Genomic DNA, 23,791 nt, shown 5'->3' with positions numbered 1-23,791 from the left:
TCGGGCGGTCACGAGGACAAAAGCTCACTTGAGGTCAGAGCACCGGCGGGAAAACCCACCGCCTTCAAGTCAAAGATTGTCTATTGACACATCCTATCACTCCACAGAAACACGTGCAACTGAATAATGAACTCCCTCCATTTACTCTTCTTAATAAATACATAAATTAAACACTCATAAACTAACGTGAATATAATATTACGTCATATTGTATCAGTTAAATATTGTATTAATGATTTATATCCCTAAATAAAGCGTAAAAAGTACAATATTTGTCAATGGGGGTTTGGTTCACGTAAATCTAAGCAGAGTGTTATCTCTTCTCATGCCTTGTTATCAACTATCTTTAGCTTAAAACATTAATCTCAACATTTAGCTGTAAAACTGCTTTGATTTACACAAAGAGGTGAGTAAAATCATTTAAAAAACATAATTAACTATTTTTAGTGTTTTTTTAAATCATAATTGTATCTGTAAGGCGTCTAAACATTAAAATAACGTGAAATAACGTCTCCATTCACTTGAATGGTTCAGCCTGAAGAGAGCCACTCATCACGTGACTGTTCCACTTTAAGTAGAAACATTAGTTATTAAAGTGATGAACTTCACAAAACTCTGGACTTTATTCACCCAAAGGTGCATTTTACCGTTGGGCGCAGTTTCCATGTCGTCGCCTCTGAGTTTAAAAAACATTTTGGGAAAGTTTCAGATTGTATAATGTGTGTGTAGTGGTTTTATTCCTTCTATTCCACATCATTTATAACATGTAATATAATATTTAATATAACATGTAATATAATATGTAACATAACATTTAATATAACATGTTTTATAACATGTAATATAACATGTAACATAAGATTTAACAGGATGAGTCCTCCCTCCATGCTCAGGTCCTTTATACCATGTAATATAACATGTATATAACATGTAATATAACATGTAACATAACATATCACATAACCTAATATAACATAGAACATAACCTAATATAACATGTAACATAGCATATAATATAACATGTAACATAAGATTTAACATAGCCTAGTATAACATGTATATAACATATAACATAACCTAATATAACATGTAAAATAACATATAACATAACCTAATATAACATGTAACATAACATATAATATAACATGTAACATAACATATAACATAACCGAATATAACATGTATATAACATATAACATAACCTAATATAACATGTAAAATAACATATAACATAACCTAATATAACATGTAGCAAAACATATAACATAACATGTAACATAACATATAATATAACATGTAACAAAAAATATAACATAACATAATATAACATGTATATAGCATATAACATAACCTAATATAACATGTAACATAACATATAATATAACATGTAACAAAACATATAACATAACCTAATATAACATGTAAAATAACATATAACATAACCTAATATAACATGTAAAATAGCATATAACATAACCTAATATAACATGTAAAATAGCATATAACATAACCTAATATAACATATAACATGACCTAATATAACATGTAACATAACATATAATATAACATGTAAAATAGCATATAACATAACCTAATATAACATATAACATGACCTAATATAACATGTAACATAACATATAATATAACATGTAATATAACATATAACAAAACATGTATTATAACATGTAATATAACATGAATATACCATGTATATAACATGTATTGTAACATGCATATAACATGTGCTTTAACATGTATATAACATGTACTATAGCATGTATATAACATGTATATACCATGTATATACCATGTATTATAACATGTATATAACATGTATTATAACATGTATATGACATGTATATGGCATGTATATAACATGTATATGGCATGTATATGACATGTATATAACATGTATTATAACATGTATATAGCATGTATGTAACATGTATATGACATGTATATAACATGTATTATAACATGTATATAACATGTATATACCATGTATATGACATGTATATAACATGTATATTACATGTATTATAATATGTATATAACATGTACTACAATATATATAACATGTATATAACATGATTTGACATGTTTATAACATGTATTATAACATGTATATAACATGTACTATAATATGTATATAACATGTATATAACATGTATATAACAGGATGAGCCCTCCCTCCATGCTGCTGCTGGCCCTGCCGTCCCTGCAGCAGCTGTGCAGCGTCTCTGTGTCTCTGCTGCTGGACGAGGACCTGAGGAGCCTGCAGATGGAGACCTGCAGGTACCGGACCATTATCAATTAATAATACTGTTATTGATACTTTAGTTAATCAATAACAATGAAATCCTTAAAGGTTGTTCTTCAACCTGGACTATAATCACCAACTCATATCTTATGTTCATGAACACTTTATTGACCTCCTGTGTGTGTGTGTGTGTGTGTGTGTGTGTGTGTGTGTGTGTGTGTGTGTGTGTGTGTGTGTGTGTGTGTGTGTGTGTGTGTGTGTCCACAGAGAGCTGGTGCTGCTGTACTCTGACCTACTGGCCTCTCCAGCTCTGGACTCCTTCTCTGACATCACGGTGGTCATGTCGGTGAGAAACGCCATCTTGTTTTTTTGCAACCAGTGAACAGAAAGTGTGCATATATGGACTGAGGAGGAGTGACATAGAGACCTGTCAATCACCTTGTAGTCCCGCCCTAAAGCATCCCCTGCTTTTTGGTCTGTTTGACTCTAAATGACCATAATGTACTAAATGAACATCATGCTGTAGTCTCTCTTCTGACCACCAGAGTCAGTAGTAGTAGTACTGCTCTGGTTGTATAGAAGTATATGCTTCATTTGTTAAAGCTGCATTCTCTCTCTATACAACCAGAGGAGTCACATGAAACCTAACACATGAGGTTTCCTCCTGGTTCGTGTTATCTCTTGGAGACTAAACGTCCTCACTTTCAAGGTCTAAACTCTCGTTTGTCTTCACACATCCTTCTGCTCTTCACTGAGAGTTTGTTCACGTAAACATCTGATTATTTAAAAGTAAAACATCTTCTGCTCTAAAGAAACCGCTTGAAAAAGCTGATTTGTTCCTTTATAACTCTTTTGAAGGCTGAAGGTCGTTAGATGACCTTCAGCTGATTTTACTCGTCTTCTTCTACAGATCACATTCTTCCAGAGCGGCGTCCTCCAGGTGTTCACACAGAGCCGCAGTCTGCAGGTGAGACCTGTTTAACAAGACCCTTTGTTCATCTGTAGTGATGATAACTGTGTGTGTGTGTGTGTGTGTGTGTGTGTGTGTGTGTGTGTGTGTGTGTGTGTGTGTAGCTGGGCTGTCCTCAGTGTGTGTCTCCAGGTATCCTCCAGTGTTGTCTGTCCTACTCTCTGATCACCAGACTTTCTCCTCGCTGGAACAAAGCAGGACTCTACCTCATCTCAGGTGAGCTTTCATCGCCCCCTGTGGACTAAAGAGGTAGTGTTGGTTCTGGTGCCCCCTGTGGACTAAAGTGGTAGTGTTGGTTCTGTCGCCCCCTGTGGACTAAAGTGGTAGTGTTGGTTCTGTCGCCCCCTGTGGACTAAAGAGGTAGTGTTGGTTCTGGTGCCCCCTGTGGACTAAAGAGGTAGTGTTGGTTCTGGTGCCCCCTGTGGACTAAAGAGGTAGTGTTGGTTCTAGTGCCCCCTGTGGACAAAAGCGGTAGTGTTGGTTCTGGCGCCCCTAGTGGACTAAAGCGGTAGTGTTGGTTCTGGCGCCCCTAGTGGACTAAAGAGGTAGTGTTGGTTCTAGTGCCCCCTGTGGACTAAAGAGGTAGTGTTGGTTCTGGTGCCCCCTGTGGACTAAAGAGGTAGTGTTGGTTCTGGTGCCCCCTGTGGACTAAAGAGGTAGTGTTGGTTCTGGTGCCCCCTGTGGACTAAAGAGGTAGTGTTGGTTCTGGTGCCCCCTGTGGACTAAAGAGGTAGTGTTGGTTCTGGTGCCCCCTGTGGACTAAAGAGGTAGTGTTGGTTCTGGTGCCCCCTGTGGACTAAAGAGGTAGTGTTGGTTCTGGTGCCCCCTGTGGACTAAAGAGGTAGTGTTGGTTCTGGTGCCCCCTGTGGACTAAAGCGGTAGTGTTGGTTCTGGTGCCCCCTGTGGACTAAAGAGGTAGTGTTGGTTCTGGTGCCCCCTGTGGACTAAAGAGGTAGTGTTGGTTCTGGTGCCCCCTGTGGACTAAAGAGGTAGTGTTGGTTCTGGTGCCCCCTGTGGACTAAAGAGGTAGTGTTGGTTCTGGTGCCCCCTGTGGACTAAAGCGGTAGTGTTGGTTCTGGTGCCGGTCCAGCAGTTGTCAGCCAGTTGTGTAGATGCTATATGAGACTCACAAAAACATTTGTTTTGTCGTTAGGGAAAGACTTCCTGACCGCCAGCGGGCGGCTCAACGCTGTCGGTGAGTTCCATTCGTCTACAACACGCCTCGTTTCACTGTTTCACTGCTGCCAGGTTCTCCAGGGTGTGTGTGTGTGTGTGTGTGTGTGTGTGTGTGTGTGTGTGTCAGGCATGGAGCTGAGCACCAGCGAGGGCCAACTGGTCCTCAGCATCGAAGCCAACACGGTCCGACTGCCTCCAACCAGAGTGAGAGACTTAGTCTGTGTTCATGAGTTCAGAGACTCAATACCTGTTTCAATCATTCAGTGTGTGTGTGTGTGTGTGTGTGTGTGTGTGTGTGTGTGTGTGACAGAGAGAGTGTGTGTGACAGAGAGAGTGTGTGTGTGTTGCAGCTGAAGGTCAAAGTCCTCCAGCTGCAACACACACACACATTGTCTGGCACAAATACTTTAACTAGAACTTTTCTTGATTTAAACACAGTTTCCAATGAACAATCTTTTGCTCTCGCATATTTACATATTTACATATTTGTGTGTGTGTGTGTGTGTGTGTGTGTGTGTGTGTGTGTGTGTGTGTGTGTGTGTGTGTGTGTGTGTGTTGCAGCTGGAGGACCTGGGCCTCCCCCCCTTGGTGCTCAGGAGGTTCCTCAGTGATCCGGTCTCCGTCCTCGACCCCTCAGCCCGCTGGTGCCACGTCCTGCCCAGGTGAGCCAGCGCCGCCTGCTGGACGCCTGTAATAGTTACACGTTCGACCTTTTTAAATATCAATAAAGTTGTTTATCCAGGAAACAAACATTTCAACTTCCTGTTTATTATTCTGAAGTGTTTCAACTCGCTGGTGAATTTTGGGATTTAGTAGAAAAAGCTGTCAGTAGTAAAATCCAAAATAATGACATTTTTATTTGATAAATATATTATTACGCAATCTATTGTACAATAACAAAAAAGAATGTTTTTAGCATAAATAAATAGACCTACAAATAAATGAAAATACAAATAAATTCAAAAACTTTATTAGGAAACTAAATAAATATAATAATTAATACAAATGTTCCAAATTAAAACAGAAATATCAATTTATGTTAAATTGTATTGATTCATTAAAATTTTTATATAATTTTTGTAATTTTTGCTGCATTTAAAGGCATATTCATTAATATATGGAGTAATTATTTCATCAATTAATTCATTTTTGCTTTTAGCAGCTTCATGAGCAGGTTGTGTTGACAGACTGTGAGCAGCAGGGGGCGCTGCTGCTCTTCATCAGCATCATTTATTCTATTACATTAGTGTGTGTGTGTGTGTGTGTGTGTGTGTGTGTGTGTGTGTGTGTGTGTGTGTGTGTGTGTGTGTGTGTGTGTGTGTGTAGCATGAAGAAAGGTCAGATCATCACCATCACCCGTCAGCTGCCCAGAGACGGACCATTCCGGACCTACAGAGACCTGCAGAACCACTGGAACCGCCTGGTACACACACACACACACACACACACACACACACACACACACACACACACACACATACACATACACATACACACACACACACATGCAAATATGTGAGAGCAAATGATTGTTCATTGTGTTTAAGTCAAGAAAAGTTCTAGTTTAAGTATTTGTGCCTGTGTGTGTGTGTGTGTGTGTGTGTGTGTGTGTGTGTGTGTGTGTGTGTGTGTGTGTGTGTGTGTGTGTGTAGTACGGGTACAGACTCCCAGAGCTGCCAGAAGAAGAGGAGGTGTACTGCAGCGTCTTCTTCAGACCGGTGGGGCAGAGGCTCTTCACGTATCCTGACGTGTTATTGTGATAATAATAATCAGCCAGAGGCTGTAAAAAACCTCTTTATCGTCAAATTTGAATCATTCCGTCGGTCCTTGAACACATCGCGTCGGAAAAAGCGTTACATTCTGATATTCCATCAAAATATAATCCTACACGTCTCATTGAAGAAGTTCTAGTTCTTCTTCTAGTCCTGATGGTTCTGCTTCCAAAGAGGACTTTTATTTTGAAAACCCAGGTTCCTTCACCCTAGCAGATACCCGCTGAGCTGCGTCCGCCTGCAGCCGGTGCAGCGCTGCCCCCGGGTCGACCTGCAGGGGGCGCTGGGCTCCTTCCTGTCCGACGTCAGGGACGAGCTGCGCGCCCTGTGCGGCTTCCCTGCGCGACTGACCAGGAAACCCCGTTACCCCACGGCCGGCCTGAGCTCGGCAGCAGCGGCGCAGGTACAGGTTCATCGTCTTTGTTTTAGTCGCAGCCGGTGAACAAGAAGTGACCATATATGGAGCGACGTAGAGACCTGTCAATCACAGTGTAGCCCCGCCCCTAAAGCGTCCCCTGCTTTATGGATAACGGCTTCAGCTCTCTCTCTCTCTCTTCTTCCACCCTTCCTCCTCCTCCTTCTCCTCCTCTTCCTCCTCCTCCTCCTCCTCTTCCTCCCGTGTAAACGTGTGTTTACTCTTGAACACGCCTTCACACGCAGCTCGTTATGTGTGAGCGTGTGCAGGTCGTTGGATCACATCCCGCCTTGTAAAACCTTCACAGGGACGTTTATGAGCATCGAGGTGCAACGCTGAAGAGGAGGAGGGAGGAAGAGGAGGAGGGGAGGAGGACATTTCTCACTATTATGGCTTAATATCTTATAATAAAGACTTACAGGATCTTTATTTTTTCATCTCAGTGATTTCTCTTGTTCCTCCTGTGAAACACGGTGTGATGTCACTTCCTGTCAGTGTGTTTGAACCAGTGACATCATGTTTCTATGACCCCGTCTTCTTCCGTGTTAACGGTGTTTTCTCCTCTTCCTCCTCAGCTGTTGGGCGCAGAGCAGATCAACTTGAGCTCCTCTTCCTCCATCAGGCCGGTCCTCACCCAGCTCCCTCCTCCTCTTCCTCCTCCTCCTCCTCCTCCTCCTCCTCCCCGGCCTGTGAAGGCCCCTTTTGGGTCACACCCCCCAGCCTGGAGCCCTCTCACCCAGCAGGACGGGGCCCCGGGGCTTCTGGGTAACGGTCTGCCACCAAGCCAAGGCTGGAGAGGAGACCGAGACTGGCCTTCCTCCTCCTCCTCCTCCTCCTCTTTTTCTCATCCCTTGGTTTACCAGCCGGCTCTTTCCCTCTCCTTCTCTTCCTCTTCCTCCTCTTCTCTCTCGCTCTTCCGGCCAGCTTCATCCCTCCCTCCTCTTCCTCCCCCGATGGTTCCCATCTTCAAGAACAAGAGTCCGTCAAGCCGCGTCAACGTGGCCCTGCTGCGCCTCCAGAAGCAGAGGGAGCAGCTGATTGGAGGAGGAGGAGGAGGAGGAGGAGGAGGAGGAGGAGGAGGAGGAGGAGGAGGAGGAAGAGGCAGGGTGACCCTACCGGCCTTCAGGACGAAGACCACCGCCGCTGCCTCCTCTTCGTCGGTCTCTCCTCTGTCCGCCGCGCCGCCTCGACCGCTTCCTCCCCCGTTACCGGTCCCTCGCTTCAACCGCCGGCCCAAACCTCTCAGCCTGAGTCCTGCGTCCAAGTCCAGACCCGGGATCCTCCTGGGTCCAGAGACGGAGACCACGAAGCCCAAGTCGATCCAGCCGCTCCACCTTCTGACAGCTCCAACAAAGACGCCTCCAGCAGCACACGGGAGTCCACTACGGGTGAGTCCACTACGGGTGAGTCCACTATAGGTGAGTCCACTACGGGTGAGTCCACTACGGGTGAGTCCACTACGGGTGAGTCCACTATAGGTGAGTCCACTACGGGTGACTCCACTACGGGTGAGTCCACTACGGGTGAGTCCACTACGGGTGAGTCCACTATAGGTGAGTCCACTACGGGTGAGTCCACTACAGGTGAGTCCACTACGGGTGAGTCCACTACGGGTGAGTCCACTATAGGTGAGTCCACTACGGGTGAGTCCACTACGGGTGACTCCACTACGGGTGAGTCCACTATAGGTGAGTCCACTACGGGTGACTCCACTACAGGTGAGTCCACTACGGGTGAGTCCACTACAGGTGAGTCCACTACAGGTGAGTCCACTATAGGTGAGTCCACTACGGGTGAGTCCACTACGGGTGAGTCCACTATAGGTGAGTCCACTACGGGTGAGTCCACTATAGGTGAGTCCACTACGGGTGAGTCCACTACAGGTGAGTCCACTACAGGTGAGTCCACTACAGGTGAGTCCACTATAGGTGAGTCCACTATAGGTGAGTCCACTACGGGTGAGTCCACTATAGGTGAGTCCACTACGGGTGAGTCCACTATAGGTGAGTCCACTACGGGTGAGTCCACTATAGGTGAGTCCACTACGGGTGAGTCCACTACAGGTGAGTCCACTACAGGTGAGTCCACTACGGGTGAGTCCACTACAGGTGAGTCCACTACAGGTGAGTCCACTATAGGTGAGTCCACTATAGGTGAGTCCACTACGCGTGAGTCCACTATAGGTGAGTCCACTACGCGTGAGTCCACTATAGGTGAGTCCACTATAGGTGAGTCCACTACGGGTGAGTCCACTATAGGTGAGTCCACTATAGGTGAGTCCACTACGGGTGAGTCCACTATAGGTGAGTCCACTATAGGTGAGTCCACTACGGGTGAGTCCACTATAGGTGAGTCCACTATAGGTGAGTCCACTACAGGTGAGTCCACTATAGGTGAGTCCACTATAGGTGAGTCCACTACGTAACTTAAAGACTTGAAGAAACAAACCAATCAAAGTGTAGAGGCGGTTGTGTTCTTGTAAACACTGACCTGTTGCTAACGTGCTAACGGATCTACACTCAGTAGCATGTCAGCCGTCACCTCGTGGTTTCAGAACAGCTTTCTGTTTTTTGTGTTTCAGAGAGTGACGTTTGAGTCAAAGCTGAAGAAACCTCGATCGGCGATACGAGACGTGGACGTCGGGCAAATGGCCCGAAGCAACCAGGTGAGGAGACGCTCTGAACTGCTTCCTGCTTATCCTGCTCGGTCGGTTGCTGTTGTTGTTGTTCTTCTTCTTCCTACCAACGCCAACGCCTACTCTGGCATTCGTCTTCATGGTTAGCGGTTGAGTCTGAGGTGCTAACCTAGTTTTCCTCTGGAAACATTTTCTTCACAATTTGTTTTCTTTCCGCTCTATATCTGTAGCTGAGAGTGAGCGAAGATTTGATTATTTTTCCTTCGTGGACATTCAAGATGTATAACTACCATAGACTGTTTATAGGAAGTGGATTGGATTCGTCCCCATCTTGGTTCCTGGCCGTCGCCATCTTGGTTCCTATCCGTCGCCATCTTGGTTCCTGTCCGCCGCCATCTTGGTTCCTGGCCGTCGCCATCTTGGTTCCTGTCTGCCGCCATCTTGGTTCTTGGCCGTCACCATCTTGGTTCTTGGTCGTCACCATCTTGGTTTTTGGCCGTCACCATCTTGGTTCTTGGTCGTCACCATCTTGGTTCCTGTCCGCCGCCATCTTGGTTCTTGGCCGTCACCATCTTGGTTCTTGGTCGTCACCATCTTGGTTCCTGTCCGCCGCCATCTTGGTTCTTGGTCGTCACCATCTTGGTTCCTGTCCGCCGCCATCTTGGTTCTTGGCCGTCACCATCTTGGTTCTTGGTCGTCACCATCTTGGTTCCTGTCCGCCGCCATCTTTGTTCTTGGTCGTCACCATCTTGGTTCTTGGTCGTCACCATCTTGGTTCTTGGCCGCCGTCATAGAAGGACGTCTTTAAATGCCTCTTAATGTAAAAGAAGAGACTTAAGAAGAGAATTGATGGCGTCTCCGTGTGCTTCCTCTGAGAGAAACCAGCTTCCTCAGAGAGGAACCAGCTTCCTCTGAGTAGAACCAGCTTCCTCTGAGTAGAACCAGCTTCCTCTGAGAGGAACCAGCTTCCTCTGAGTAGAACCAGCTTCCTCTCAGAGGAACCAGCTTCCTCTGAGAGTAACCAGCTTCCTCTGAGAGGAACCAGCTTCCTCTGAGAGGAACCAGCTTCCTCTGAGAGGAACTAGCTTCCTCTCAGAGGAACCAGCTTCCTCTGAGAGGAACTAGCTTCCTCTCAGAGGAACCAGCTTCCTCTGAGAGGAACCAGCTTCCTCTCAGAGGAACCAGCTTCCTCTGAGAGGAACTAGCTTCCTCTGAGAGGAACTAGCTTCCTCTGAGAGGAACCAGCTTCCTCTGAGAGGAACCAGCTTCCTCTGAGAGAAACTAGCTTCCTCTCAGAGGAACCAGCTTCCTCTGAGAGGAACCAGCTTCCTCTGAGAGGAACCAGCTTCCTCTGAGAGGAACCAGCTTCCTCTGAGAGGAACTAGCTTCCTCTGAGAGGAACCAGCTTCCTCTGAGAGGAACTAGCTTCCTCTCAGAGGAACCAGCTTCCTCTGAGAGGAACCAGCTTCCTCTGAGAGGAACTAGCTTCCTCTCAGAGGAACTAGCTTCCTCTGAGTAGAACCAGCTTCCTCTCAGAGGAACCAGCTTCCTCTGAGAGGAACCAGCTTCCTCTGAGAGGAACCAGCTTCCTCTGAGAGGAACTAGCTTCCTCTGAGAGGAACCAGCTTCCTCTGAGAGGAACTAGCTTCCTCTGAGAGGAACTAGCTTCCTCTGAGAGGAACTAGCTTCCTCTGAGAGGAGGGCGGCGGCCGTCACGGTGATGAACGGTCGGCACTTTAATAACCACATTCATCAGTTTTACAGCTGCAACCTGCAACGTCTCAAGAACAACAGTCAGTGGCTCTTTTCGGGTTCTTTACACAGCTTCACCTCTGACACATTGTTCCCTCGGCACGACCGTGGAAAGGTTCTGCTGAGGACAAACATGTCTGAGCACACAGACCATGAATCAAATGCCTCTTCCAGAGGATTAGTACATTTACTCCTTTTGTCTCCTTAAATACAAATGTTATAGTCAAGATCCACTTCAAACCGTCTAGCCAGCACAGAAGAGAGCGAAGGCTTTTAGAACTGTTTCCATCTGAAGGCTTGTTTGTGTGCAGGAGCTGCTTTCACCTTCATACCGTGGTGCATATCACTCAAACTCACTCCATGTGCTGTCCACGCAATCAAGAATATATACGCCTCTGCTTCATGTGTTGAAGCTGCATTCTCTCTCCTGACCACCAGGGGGCGACTCCTCTGGTTGTGTAGAAGTCTATACTCACCCTGTCTCACCTCATATATTCACCCTGTCTCACCTCTTATATTCACCATGTCTCACCTCTTATATTCACCCTGTCTCACCTCTTATATTCACCCTGTCTCACCTCTTATATTCACCATGTCTCACCTCTTGTATTCACCCTGTCTCACCTCTTATATTCACCATGTCTCACCTCTTATATTCACCATGTCTCACCTCTTGTATTCACCCTGTCTCACCTCTTATATTCACCATGTCTCACCTCTTATATTCACCATGTCTCACCTCTTATATTCACCCTGTCTCACCTCTTGTATTCACCATGTCTCACCTCTTGTATTCACCCTGTCTCACCTCATATATTCACCCTGTCTCACCTCTTATATTCACCATGTCTCACCTCTTATATTCACCCTGTCTCACCTCTTATATTCACCCTGTCTCACCTCATATATTCACCATGTCTCACCTCTTGTATTCACCCTGTCTCACCTCTTGTATTCACCCTGTCTCACCTCTTATATTCACCCTGTCTCACCTCTTATATTCACCATGTCTCACCTCTTATATTCACCCTGTCTCACCTCTTATATTCACCCTGTCTCACCTCTTGTATTCACCCTGTCTCACCTCTTATATTCACCATGTCTCACCTCTTGTATTCACCATGTCTCACCTCACATATTCACCCTGTCTCACCTCTTATATTCACCCTGTCTCACCTCATATATTCACCATGTCTCACCTCTTATATTCACCCTGTCTCACCTCTTGTATTCACCCTGTCTCACCTCTTATATTCACCCTGTCTCACCTCTTGTATTCACCCTGTCTCACCTCTTGTATTCACCATGTCTCACCTCTTGTATTCACCCTGTCTCACCTCTTGTATTCACCATGTCTCACCTCACATATTCACCATGTCTCACCTCTTGTATTCACCCTGTCTCACCTCTTGTATTCACCATGTCTCACCTCTTGTATTCACCCTGTCTCACCTCTTGTATTCACCATGTCTCACCTCACATATTCACCATGTCTCACCTCTTGTATTCACCCTGTCTCACCTCTTATATTCACCATGTCTCACCTCTTATATTCACCCTGTCTCACCTCTTATATTCACCATGTCTCACCTCTTATATTCACCCTGTCTCACCTCTTATATTCACCCTGTCTCACCTCTTGTACTCACCCGTCTCCCCCGTCTCCCCCTCAGCTGTCCCAGCTGAACTCGGCCACCCTGCGGTCCTGGCTGAAGGGAAGAGGAGTTCAGGTCAGCACCAAACACAGGAAGGAGGAGCTGATGCTGAAGGTCATGGGCTGTCTGGCCGAGGCCTGACACACACACACACACACACACACACACACACACACACACACACACACACACACACACACACACACACACACACACACACACACACACACACACACACACACACAGTGAGTTAGTTGAGTTCTTTCATTCAGTTCTTCATGTTCTACTTCTTAGAAATACTTTTAAATAAAACACATGAGAAGTTTAGAATAAGTGTTTTGAAGTTGAAAACCTTTATATTTTTACAGACAATGTTTTGTTTTCTACAACCAATATTTGCCTCTTCACAGTATTTATTCAGCAGCTGGTTTGTTGTATTTTGTAAACGTTTTATGATTAAATCTATTTGAGTGTTTATTGTTCACTACAATCTGAAGTCAGGAGTTCTTTCTTTCTGCTCGTTCCCTTTTTTACCTGTGAGTTCTTCAGGTTGGTTAGACACACACACACACACACACACACACACACACACACACAGTGCATTAGTTTATAGATGTCAGGAGTAAATCGGTTAGACAGTTTCAGTGGAATTATGTGTGTGTGTGTGTGTGTGTGTGTGTGTGTGTGTGTGTGTGTGTGTGTGTGTGTGTGTGTGTGTGTGTGTGTGTGTGTGTGTGTGTGTTAATGATGCATAACATAGTTGACTTTACAGTTTGAAAGAAGTCTGACCGCTTCTGCAGAACAGATCTACTCCTTTCATTCGTACCTTTCACAATAAAAGCCCAGAGGAAATTTAAACTCACTAAAATAAGTCAGAGGGAGGAAATAAGAGCCAGGAGGTGAGACAGGAAGTGAGACAGGTGGTGAGGCAGGAAGTGAGACAGGAGGTGAGACAGGAAGTGAGACAGGAGGTGAGACAGGAAGTGAGACAGGAGGTGAGACAGGAAGTGATCTTTGAACAGAATAACTTTCACCCCTATTTATTGTGAAAGCGTTATTATTATAGTAATGTCTCTAAATGACGTGTGTGAAGAATCGGCCTCTTCTCTTGGTGTGTGTGTGTGTGTGTGTGTGTGTGTGTGTGTGTGTGTGTGTGTGTCCACCAATCCGTCTTCCTGGGAACGAGGCTAAAAACAAATCTGAAGTGTCTCTATGAAAATAAACAGAGATGAAATGTTCTGTAAACGTCTCTAATGAGACGGAGTCCTCCAATAATACGTGTGTGTGTGTGTGTGTGTGTGTGTGTGTGTGTGTGTGGGGGGGGGGGGAGGGATATAAATATATGTAAGAGGAGTCTCCTTGTCTCGTCTCCTCGTCCTGGCTCCTAAAGGAGACGACTGAGCGTCCTCACTAGAACACTCTTCCTTCTCTCTTGACTCCTAAAACATCTTTAAAGTTTTTTGGTGACGATCATCCTGATGAACTCATCCACAACGTAACGGAGGAATCTGATTGGCTGTGGTGCTCAGCGATGACGTCACACACACACACACACACACACACACACACGCACACACACTCTCTCTCTCTGTATACGTATCAGCTGACCGTCTGCAGTGTGTGACAGGAGCCTGTCTGTGGTTAAGAGGCTCTTCAGGAGAAACTGAACTGAGAGTCTAAACTCAGACTTTAAAGGAACAGTTCACCCCAAAATATAAAAATATTAGTTTCTTCCCTTTTCTCGATGGTTCTGATTGACATCGTCTGGACATGGAGCTAAAAACCTCATCGCTTTAGGGGCGGGGCTAAGCTGATTGACAGGTCGACACCAGACACACATATGCCGCTCCTCTTCAGTCCAGATATGATCACTTCCTGTTCACCAGTTGCAAAGAACAGTCATGGAGTTTTAAAATGGCTATTTAGGCCTGGAAAAGTCCTTGAAAAAAATAAAATCCCGAAAGTTTAGTAAAAGTCATGTAAATGTGTTATATTCATGTGTTCATGACGTTCATTTACACTGAGTTTGAAATAATGAATATGCTTTTAAAAGAAAGACTCAAAATATAAGCAGGCATACATACAGGCATCTATATAAATGTTTATTCTTTTAATCAAACTATTGTCTCATTCATTTGTGTCATTTAAGGTTTACTGTATGCTTTGTATTCTCATTGTTAGTTTAAATACTACATTTACTCACTTTTTACTGTTTACACCCAGATTTCACTAAATGTTTGTAATGGACTACAAACCCTGGACTAATCCTCCTGAGACTCTGCAGACGCACAACGCTTTGTGGGTCTGTTTGTGGGAGCTGCTGCGCTCTGAGCGTTTATTCTTTACTGCCTCCTTTTTCCTTCTTTTTTTTGCCTAGTTCCTAAATCCTCGTGTGGGAAGTTGGCGAGGCTGCAGACTGAATCCAGTCCAGGTCCACACAAAGACTCCTTTGTTTCTGTGGGCCCGAAACCAGCAGAGAGTCAGAGTGATGGATGTGCTCCAGTTAACTGTTTTATAGTGTGTGTGTGTGTGTGTGTGTGTGTGTGTGTGTGTGTGTGTGTGTGTGTGTGTGTATGTGTGTGTGTGTGTGTGTGTGTTGCTTTTCACACAGAGACAATGTGTGGACCTATAGGGACCTTTATGAACCTTTATGAACCTTTACTGACCTGTATGGACTTTTAGGGACCCTTAGGGACCATTAGGGACCAATAGGGACCTTTAGGGACCTTTAGAGACCATTAGGGACCCTTAGGGACCATTAGGGACCATTAGGGACCTTTAGAGACCATTATGGACCTTTAGGGACCTTTAGAGACCATTAGGGACCTTTAGGGACCTTTAGAGACCATTAGGGACCTTTAGAGACCTTTAGGGACCTTTAGGGACCTTTAGAGACCATTAGGGACCTTTAGAGACCTTTAGGGACCATTAGGGACCTTTAGAGACCATTAGGGACCTTTAGGGACCCTTAGGGACCATTAAGCCTAGTTTATGGTTCTCCGTCAGCCTGACGCGAACCTCCAAAAAATCCTAACTACGCGTCGCGTTGACGCGGACCGTAAGCGCTGTGATTGGTCCGCTCAGAACGTAATTTCCGGCAGTTGCTTTTTCCCAGCCTCGACCGGTTTAGTGGTCGTACAGAGCACCTCCGCAAATGTCTTCTCTGTCGCCTGCGCTTCAACATTTGCAATATAAGCATTTGCTCTTCAATATTGATGAGCTCCAACTTTAATGCAGCCGCTCCAACTTGGTCGCCATTGTTTACTGTGACCGGAATTCGGCTATAACCCCTGAAACCACACAGACACACAGGCACACCCCCCTGGCGGCGTGACGGAGAACCATAAACTAGGCTTTAGGGACCCTTAGGGACCTCTAGGGCCTCTTCACCCCTGAAAGGTTAAACAACTTCGGAGCTTTCATTGCATTTTCTTTTAGGCTTAGTAAAGAGAGAGTTTAGGTGTACTTACTATCCTCGTTGTGTACTTCCTGTCCTCATCACATACTTCCTGTCCTGGCTGCATACTTCCTATACTTGTTTTGTACTTCCTGTCCTCATCACATACTTCCTGTCCTCATCACATACTTCCTGTCCTCATCACATACTTCCTGTCCTGGTTGCATACTTCCTGTCCTCATCACATACTTCCTGTCCTGGTTGCATACTTCCTGTCCTCATCACATACTTCCTGTCCTGGTTGCATACTTCCTATACTTGTTGCGTACTTCTACTGCTGTTGTCCGCTGACATTTCCCTCTAAACGTTCCGGTCTTTCCTCCCGGCGGAGACTTCACCTCTTTTATCCAGGTTGTAGTTTTTCTTTTCGCCGAGACAAAGCAGCCCCCGGGTCTGGAGTGGATTCATCCTCCTCTTTGATCCCGTCTGTCCTTTACGTCTGTTATGCAGACGTAAAGGACAGAGGGGATCAAAGACCACAGAATTAAAATTCAAGGACAGAATGCATCAACTTGCTTGATGTTGGACAAATATTTCATAAGAGGACCGTCTGGTCTGGTACTACTCGTCAGTTCTCTACAGCACACTATGGTTCTACTGGTCAGTTCTCTACAGCATGCTGTGGTTCTACTGGTCAGTTCTCTACAGCACACTGTGGTTCTACTGGTCAGTTCTCTACAGCACACTGTGGTTCTACTGGTCAGTTCTCTACAGCATGCTGTGGTTCTACTGGTCAGTTCTCTACAGCACACTGTGGTTCTACTGGTCAGTTCTCTACAGCACGCTGTGGTTCTACTGGTCAGTTCTCTACAGCATGCTGTGGTTCTACTGGTCAGTTCTCTACAGCATGCTGTGGTTCTACTGGTCAGTTCTCTACAGCACACTGTGGTTCTACTGGTCAGTTCTCTACAGCATGCTGTGGTTCTACTGGTCAGTTCTCTACAGCACACTGTGGTTCTACTGGTCAGTTCTCTACAGCATGCTGTGGTTCTACTGGTCAGTTCTCTACAGCACACTGTGGTTCTACTGGTCAGTTCTCTACAGCATGCTGTGGTTCTACTGGTCAGTTCTCTACAGCACACTGTGGTTCTACTGGTCAGTTCTCTACAGCACACTGTGGTTCTACTGGTCAGTTCTCTACAGCATGCCTTAATTTGAGTTAAAAAGCATCCGTCGTCTTCGTCTCTCTTCCTTCTGGAATCAGAGCAGAAACAAACTCATGAAGCACATTTTAATGCTGGATGTTTGATTCTGAGTTATTGTTGTGTTCCTCTGCAGGATGAAGCAGAGAGACTAATGAGCAGCTCTTCATTATTCATGATTCCTTTATTGATTCATCCTCAGCGATCCCGTCTCTTTATGTCAAGGGACGAGTTGTTTCTGCTTTCATAACGATTCACGTTTTACATGTTTGTGCTTCCTGTGTGCAGTTTGTCCCGAGGGGCTGAAGATACAAACAAACAAACAAACACGCAATTAAAAACTATGTAGGACGTCCATTAATAAACCACAAACAGACAAAACAACCACAAAGAAACACAAAACAACCACAAAGAAACAAAACAAACACAGACGCAGCTGTAGACGCAAACGTAGACGCAGCCGTAGACGCAGCCGTAGACGCAGCCAAAGACGCAGATGTAGACACAGCCGTAGACGCAGACGCAGCCGTAGACACAGACGCAGACGTAGACACAGACGTAGACACAGACGTAGACACAGACGTAGACACAGACGTAGATACAGACGTAGACACAGACGTAGACGTAGACGCAGACGTAGACACAGACGTAGACACAGATGTAGATACAGACGTAGATACAGACGCAGCCGTAGACACAGACGTAGACACAGACGTAGACGTAGACGCAGACGTAGACACAGACGTAGACACAGACGTAGACACAGACGTAGATACAGACATAGACACAGACGTAAACCCAGACGTAGATACAGACGTAGACACAGACGTAGACGTAGACACAGACGTAGACACAGACATAAACACAGACGTAAACACAGACGTAGACACAGACGTAGACACAGACGTAGACACAGACACAGACGTAGACACAGACGTAGACACAGGCGTAGACACAGACGTAGACGCAGACGTAGACACAGACGTAGACACAGACGTAGACACAGACACAGACGTAGACACAGACGTAGACACAGACGTAGACGCAGACATAGACGTAGACACAGACGTAGACGCAGACGTAGACACAGACGTAGACACAGACGTAGACGTAGACACAGACGTAGACACAGGCGTAGACACAGACGTAGACACAGACACAGCCGTAGACGTAGACGCAGACGTAGACACAGACGTAGACACAGGCGTAGACACAGACGTAGACACAGACACAGCCGTAGACGTAGACACAGACGTAGACACAGACGTAGACGTAGACACAGACGTAGACGCAGACGTAGACACAGACGTAGACGCAGACGTAGACACAGACGTAAACACAGACGTAGACGTAGACACAGACGTAGACGTAGACACAGACGTAGACACAGACGTAGACACAGACACAGACACAGACGTAGACACAGACGTAGACACAGACACAGACGTAGACACAGACGTAGACACAGGCGTAGACACAGACGTAGACGTAGACACAGACGTAGACGCAGACGCAGACGTAGACACAGAAATAGACGTAGACACAGACGTAGACACAGACGTAGACACAGACGTAGACACAGACACAGACACAGACGTAGACACAGACGTAGACACAGACGTAGACGTAGACACAGACGTAGACGCAGACGCAGACGTAGACACAGAAATAGACGTAGACACAGACGTAGACACAGACGTAGACACAGACGTAGACACAGACACAGACGTAGACACAGAAATAGATGTAGACATAGACGTAGACGCAGACGTAGACACAGACGTAGACACAGACGTAGACACAGCCGTAGACGTAGACACAGACGCAGACGTAGACACAGACATAGACGTAGACACAGACGTAGACACAGACGTAGACACAGACGTAGACACAGACATAGACGTAGACACAGACGTAGACGCAGACGTAGACACAGACGTAGACACAGGCATAGACACAGACGTAGACACAGACACAGACGTAGACACAGACGTAGACACAGACATAGACGTAGACACAGACGTAGACGCAGACGTAGACACAGACATAGACGTAGACACAGACGTAGACACAGACGTAGACGTAGACACAGACGTAGACACAGACGTAGACACAGACACAGACGTAGACACAGACGTAGACACAGGCGTAGACACAGACGTAGACGCAGACGTAGACACAGACGTAGACACAGACGTAGACACAGACACAGACGTAGACACAGACGTAGACACAGACGTAGACACAGACGTAGACGCAGACGTAGACACAGACATAGACGTAGACACAGACGTAGACGCAGACGTAGACACAGACGTAGACACAGGCGTAGACACAGACGTAGACACAGACGTAGACGTAGACACAGACGTAGACACAGGCGTAGACACAGACGTAGACACAGACACAGCCGTAGACGTAGACGCAGATGTAGACACAGACGTAGACACAGGCGTAGACACAGACGTAGACACAGACACAGCCGTAGACGTAGACACAGACGTAGACACAGACGTAGACACAGACGTAGACGCAGACGTAGACACAGACGTAGACACAGACGCAGCCACAGACACAGACGTAGACACAGACGTAGACACAGACGTAGACGCAGAGGTAGACACAGATGTAGACACAGACGTAGATACAGACGTAGACACAGACGCAGCCGTAGACACAGACGTAGACACAGACGTAGACACAGACGTAGATACAGACGTAGATACAGACGTAGACACAGACGTAGACACAGACACAGACGTAGACGTAAACACAGACGTAGACGTAAACACAGACGTAGACACAGACGTAGACACAGACGTAGACGCAGACGTAGACACAGACGTAGACGTAAACACAGACGTAGACGTAAACACAGACGTAGACACAGACGTAGACACAGACGTAGACGCAGACGTAGACACAGACGTAGACACAGACGTAGACGCAGCCGTAGACACAGACGTAGACACAGACATAGACACAGACGTAGATACAGACATAGACACAGACGTAAACCCAGACGTAGATACAGACGTAGACACAGACGTAGACACAGACGTAAACACAGACGTAAACACAGACGTAGACACAGACGTAGACACAGACACAGACGTAGACACAGACGTAGACACAGGCGTAGACACAGACGTAGACGCAGACGTAGACACAGACGTAGACACAGACGTAGACACAGACACAGACGTAGACACAGACGTAGACACAGACGTAGACGCAGACATAGACGTAGACACAGACGTAGACGCAGACGTAGACACAGACGTAGACACAGGCGTAGACACAGACGTAGACACAGACGTAGACACAGGCGTAGACACAGACGTAGACACAGGCGTAGACACAGACGTAGACACAGACACAGCCGTAGACGTAGACGCAGACGTAGACACAGACGTAGACACAGGCGTAGACACAGACGTAGACACAGACACAGCCGTAGACGTAGACACAGACGTAGACACAGACGTAGACGTAGACACAGACGTAGACGCAGACGTAGACACAGACGTAGACGCAGACGTAGACACAGACGTAGACACAGACGTAGACGTAGACACAGACGTAGACACAGACGTAGACACAGACACAGACGTAGACACAGACGTAGACACAGACACAGACGTAGACACAGACGTAGACACAGGCGTAGACACAGACGTAGACGTAGACACAGACGTAGACGCAGACGTAGACACAGAAATAGACGTAGACACAGACGTAGACGCAGACGTAGACACAGACGTAGACACAGACACAGACACAGACGTAGACACAGACGTAGACACAGACGTAGACGTAGACACAGACGTAGACGCAGACGCAGACGTAGACACAGAAATAGACGTAGACACAGACGTAGACACAGACGTAGACACAGACGTAGACACAGACACAGACGTAGACACAGAAATAGATGTAGACACAGACGTAGACGCAGACGTAGACACAGACGTAGACACAGACGTAGACACAGCCGTAGACGTAGACACAGACGCAGACGTAGACACAGACATAGACGTAGACACAGACGTAGACACAGACGTAGACACAGACGTAGACACAGACATAGACGTAGACACAGACGTAGACGCAGACGTAGACACAGACGTAGACACAGGCGTAGACACAGACGTAGACACAGACACAGACGTAGACACAGACGTAGACACAGACGTAGACGTAGACACAGACGTAGACGCAGACGTAGACACAGACATAGACGTAGACACAGACGTAGACACAGACGTAGACGTAGACACAGACGTAGACACAGACGTAGACACAGACACAGACGTAGACACAGACGTAGACACAGGCGTAGACACAGACGTAGACGCAGACGTAGACACAGACGTAGACACAGACGTAGACACAGACGTAGACGCAGACGTAGACACAGACATAGACGTAGACACAGACGTAGACGCAGACGTAGACACAGACGTAGACACAGGCGTAGACACAGACGTAGACACAGACGTAGACACAGACGTAGACGTAGACACAGACGTAGACACAGGCGTAGACACAGACGTAGACACAGACACAGCCGTAGACGTAGACGCAGACGTAGACACAGACGTAGACACAGGCGTAGACACAGACGTAGACACAGACACAGCCGTAGACGTAGACACAGACGTAGACACAGACGTAGACACAGACGTAGACGCAGACGTAGACACAGACGTAGACACAGACGTAGACGTAGACACAGACGTAGACACAGACGTAGACACAGACACAGACGTAGACACAGACGTAGACACAGACACAGACGTAGACACAGACGTAGACACAGGCGTAGACACAGACGTAGACGTAGACACAGACGTAGACGCAGACGCAGACGTAGTCACAGAAATAGACGTAGACACAGACGTAGACGCAGACGTAGACACAGACGTAGACACAGACACAGACACAGACGTAGACACAGACGTAGACACAGACGTAGACGTAGACACAGACGTAGACGCAGACGTAGACACAGAAATAGACGTAGACACAGACGTAGACACAGACGTAGACACAGACGTAGACACAGACACAGACGTAGACACAGAAATAGACGTAGACACAGACGTAGACGTAGACGCAGACGTAGACACAGACGTAGACACAGACGTAGACACAGACGTAGACACAGACACAGACGTAGACACAGAAATAGAAGTAGACACAGACGTAGACGCAGACGTAGACACAGACGTAGACACAGACGTAGACACAGCCGTAGACGTAGACACAGACGTAGACACAGACGTAGACACAGACGTAGACACAGACATAGACGTAGACACAGACGTAGACGCAGACGTAGACACAGGCATAGACACAGACGTAGACACAGACGTAGACACAGACGTAGACACAGACGCAGACGTAGACACAGACGTAGACGTAGACACAGACGTAGACACAGACGTAGACACGTAGACATGTCTACGTCTGTGTCTACGTCTGTGTCTACGTCTGTGTCTACGTCTATTTCTGTGTCTACGTCTGCGTCTGCGTCTACGTCTGTGTCTACGTCTACGTCTGTGTCTACGTCTGTGTCTACGTCTGTGTCTGTGTCTACGTCTGTGTCTACGTCTGCGTGTACGTCTGTGTCTACGTCTATTTCTGTGTCTACGTCTGCGTCTGCGTCTACGTCTGTGTCTACGTCTGTGTCTACGCCTGTGTCTGTGTCTGTGTCTACGTCTGTGTCTACGTCTGTGTCTGTGTCTACGTCTGTGTCTACGTCTACGTCTGTGTCTACATCTGTGTCTACGTCTGTGTCTACGCTGCGTCTACGTCTGTGTCTACGTCTGCGTCTACGTCTGTGTCTACGCCTGTGTCTACGTCTGTGTCTACGTCTGTGTCTACGTCTACGTCTGTGTCTACGTCTGTGTCTACGTCTATGTCTGTGTCTACGTCTGCGTCTACGTCTGTGTCTACGTCTACGTCTGTGTCTACGTCTGTGTCTACGTCTGTGTCTGTGTCTACGTCTGTGTCTATGCCTGTGTCTACGTCTGTGTCTACGTCTGCGTCTACGTCTGTGTCTACGTCTATGTCTGTGTCTACGTCTGTGTCTACGTCTGTGTCTACGTCTGTGTCTACGTCTATGTCTGTGTCTACGTCTGCGTCTACGTCTGTGTCTACGTCTACGGCTGTGTCTACGTCTGTGTCTACGTCTGCGTTTACGTCTGTGTCTACGTCTATTTCTGTGTCTACGTCTATTTCGTAGACACAGACGTAGACACAGACGTAGACACAGACGTAGACACAGACACAGACGTAGACACAGACGTAGACACAGACGTAGACACAGGCGTAGACGTAGACACAGACGCAGACGTAGACACAGACGTAGACGTAGACACAGACGTAGACACAGACGTAGACGTAGACACAGACGCAGACTTAGACACAGACACAGACGTAGACACAGACGTAGACACAGACGTAGACGGAGACACAGACACAGACGTAGACACAGACGTAGACACAGACACAGACGTAGACACAGACGTAGACACAGACGTAGACGGAGA

General features: G+C 46.6%; 1 protein-coding gene across 1 annotated transcript; it reads left to right on the top strand.

Annotated features, from left to right (window-relative positions):
- Positions 1–2,179: 2,179 nt before the first annotated feature.
- cUnh18orf63 (chromosome Un C18orf63 homolog) lies at positions 2,180–12,776 on the top strand (the record flags this gene model as incomplete). The annotated part of the gene is made up of 15 exons (XM_079234147.1): positions 2,180–2,295; positions 2,528–2,606; positions 3,171–3,227; positions 3,335–3,446; positions 4,384–4,425; positions 4,534–4,610; positions 4,968–5,068; positions 5,733–5,829; positions 6,059–6,144; positions 6,395–6,581; positions 7,169–7,447; positions 7,544–7,653; positions 7,840–7,981; positions 9,175–9,258; positions 12,654–12,776. The coding sequence occupies 15 exons, from the start codon at positions 2,180–2,182 to the stop codon at positions 12,774–12,776; spliced, it is 1,692 nt and encodes a 563-aa protein (XP_079090273.1).
- Between the last annotated feature and the right edge of the window lie 11,015 nt (positions 12,777–23,791).

The sequence above is a fragment of the Taurulus bubalis genome (genome assembly GCF_910589615.1).
Source record: "Taurulus bubalis genome assembly, chromosome: 18".
NCBI lineage: Eukaryota > Metazoa > Chordata > Actinopteri > Perciformes > Cottidae > Taurulus > Taurulus bubalis.
This window is presented reverse-complemented; position numbering and strand designations above follow the sequence as displayed.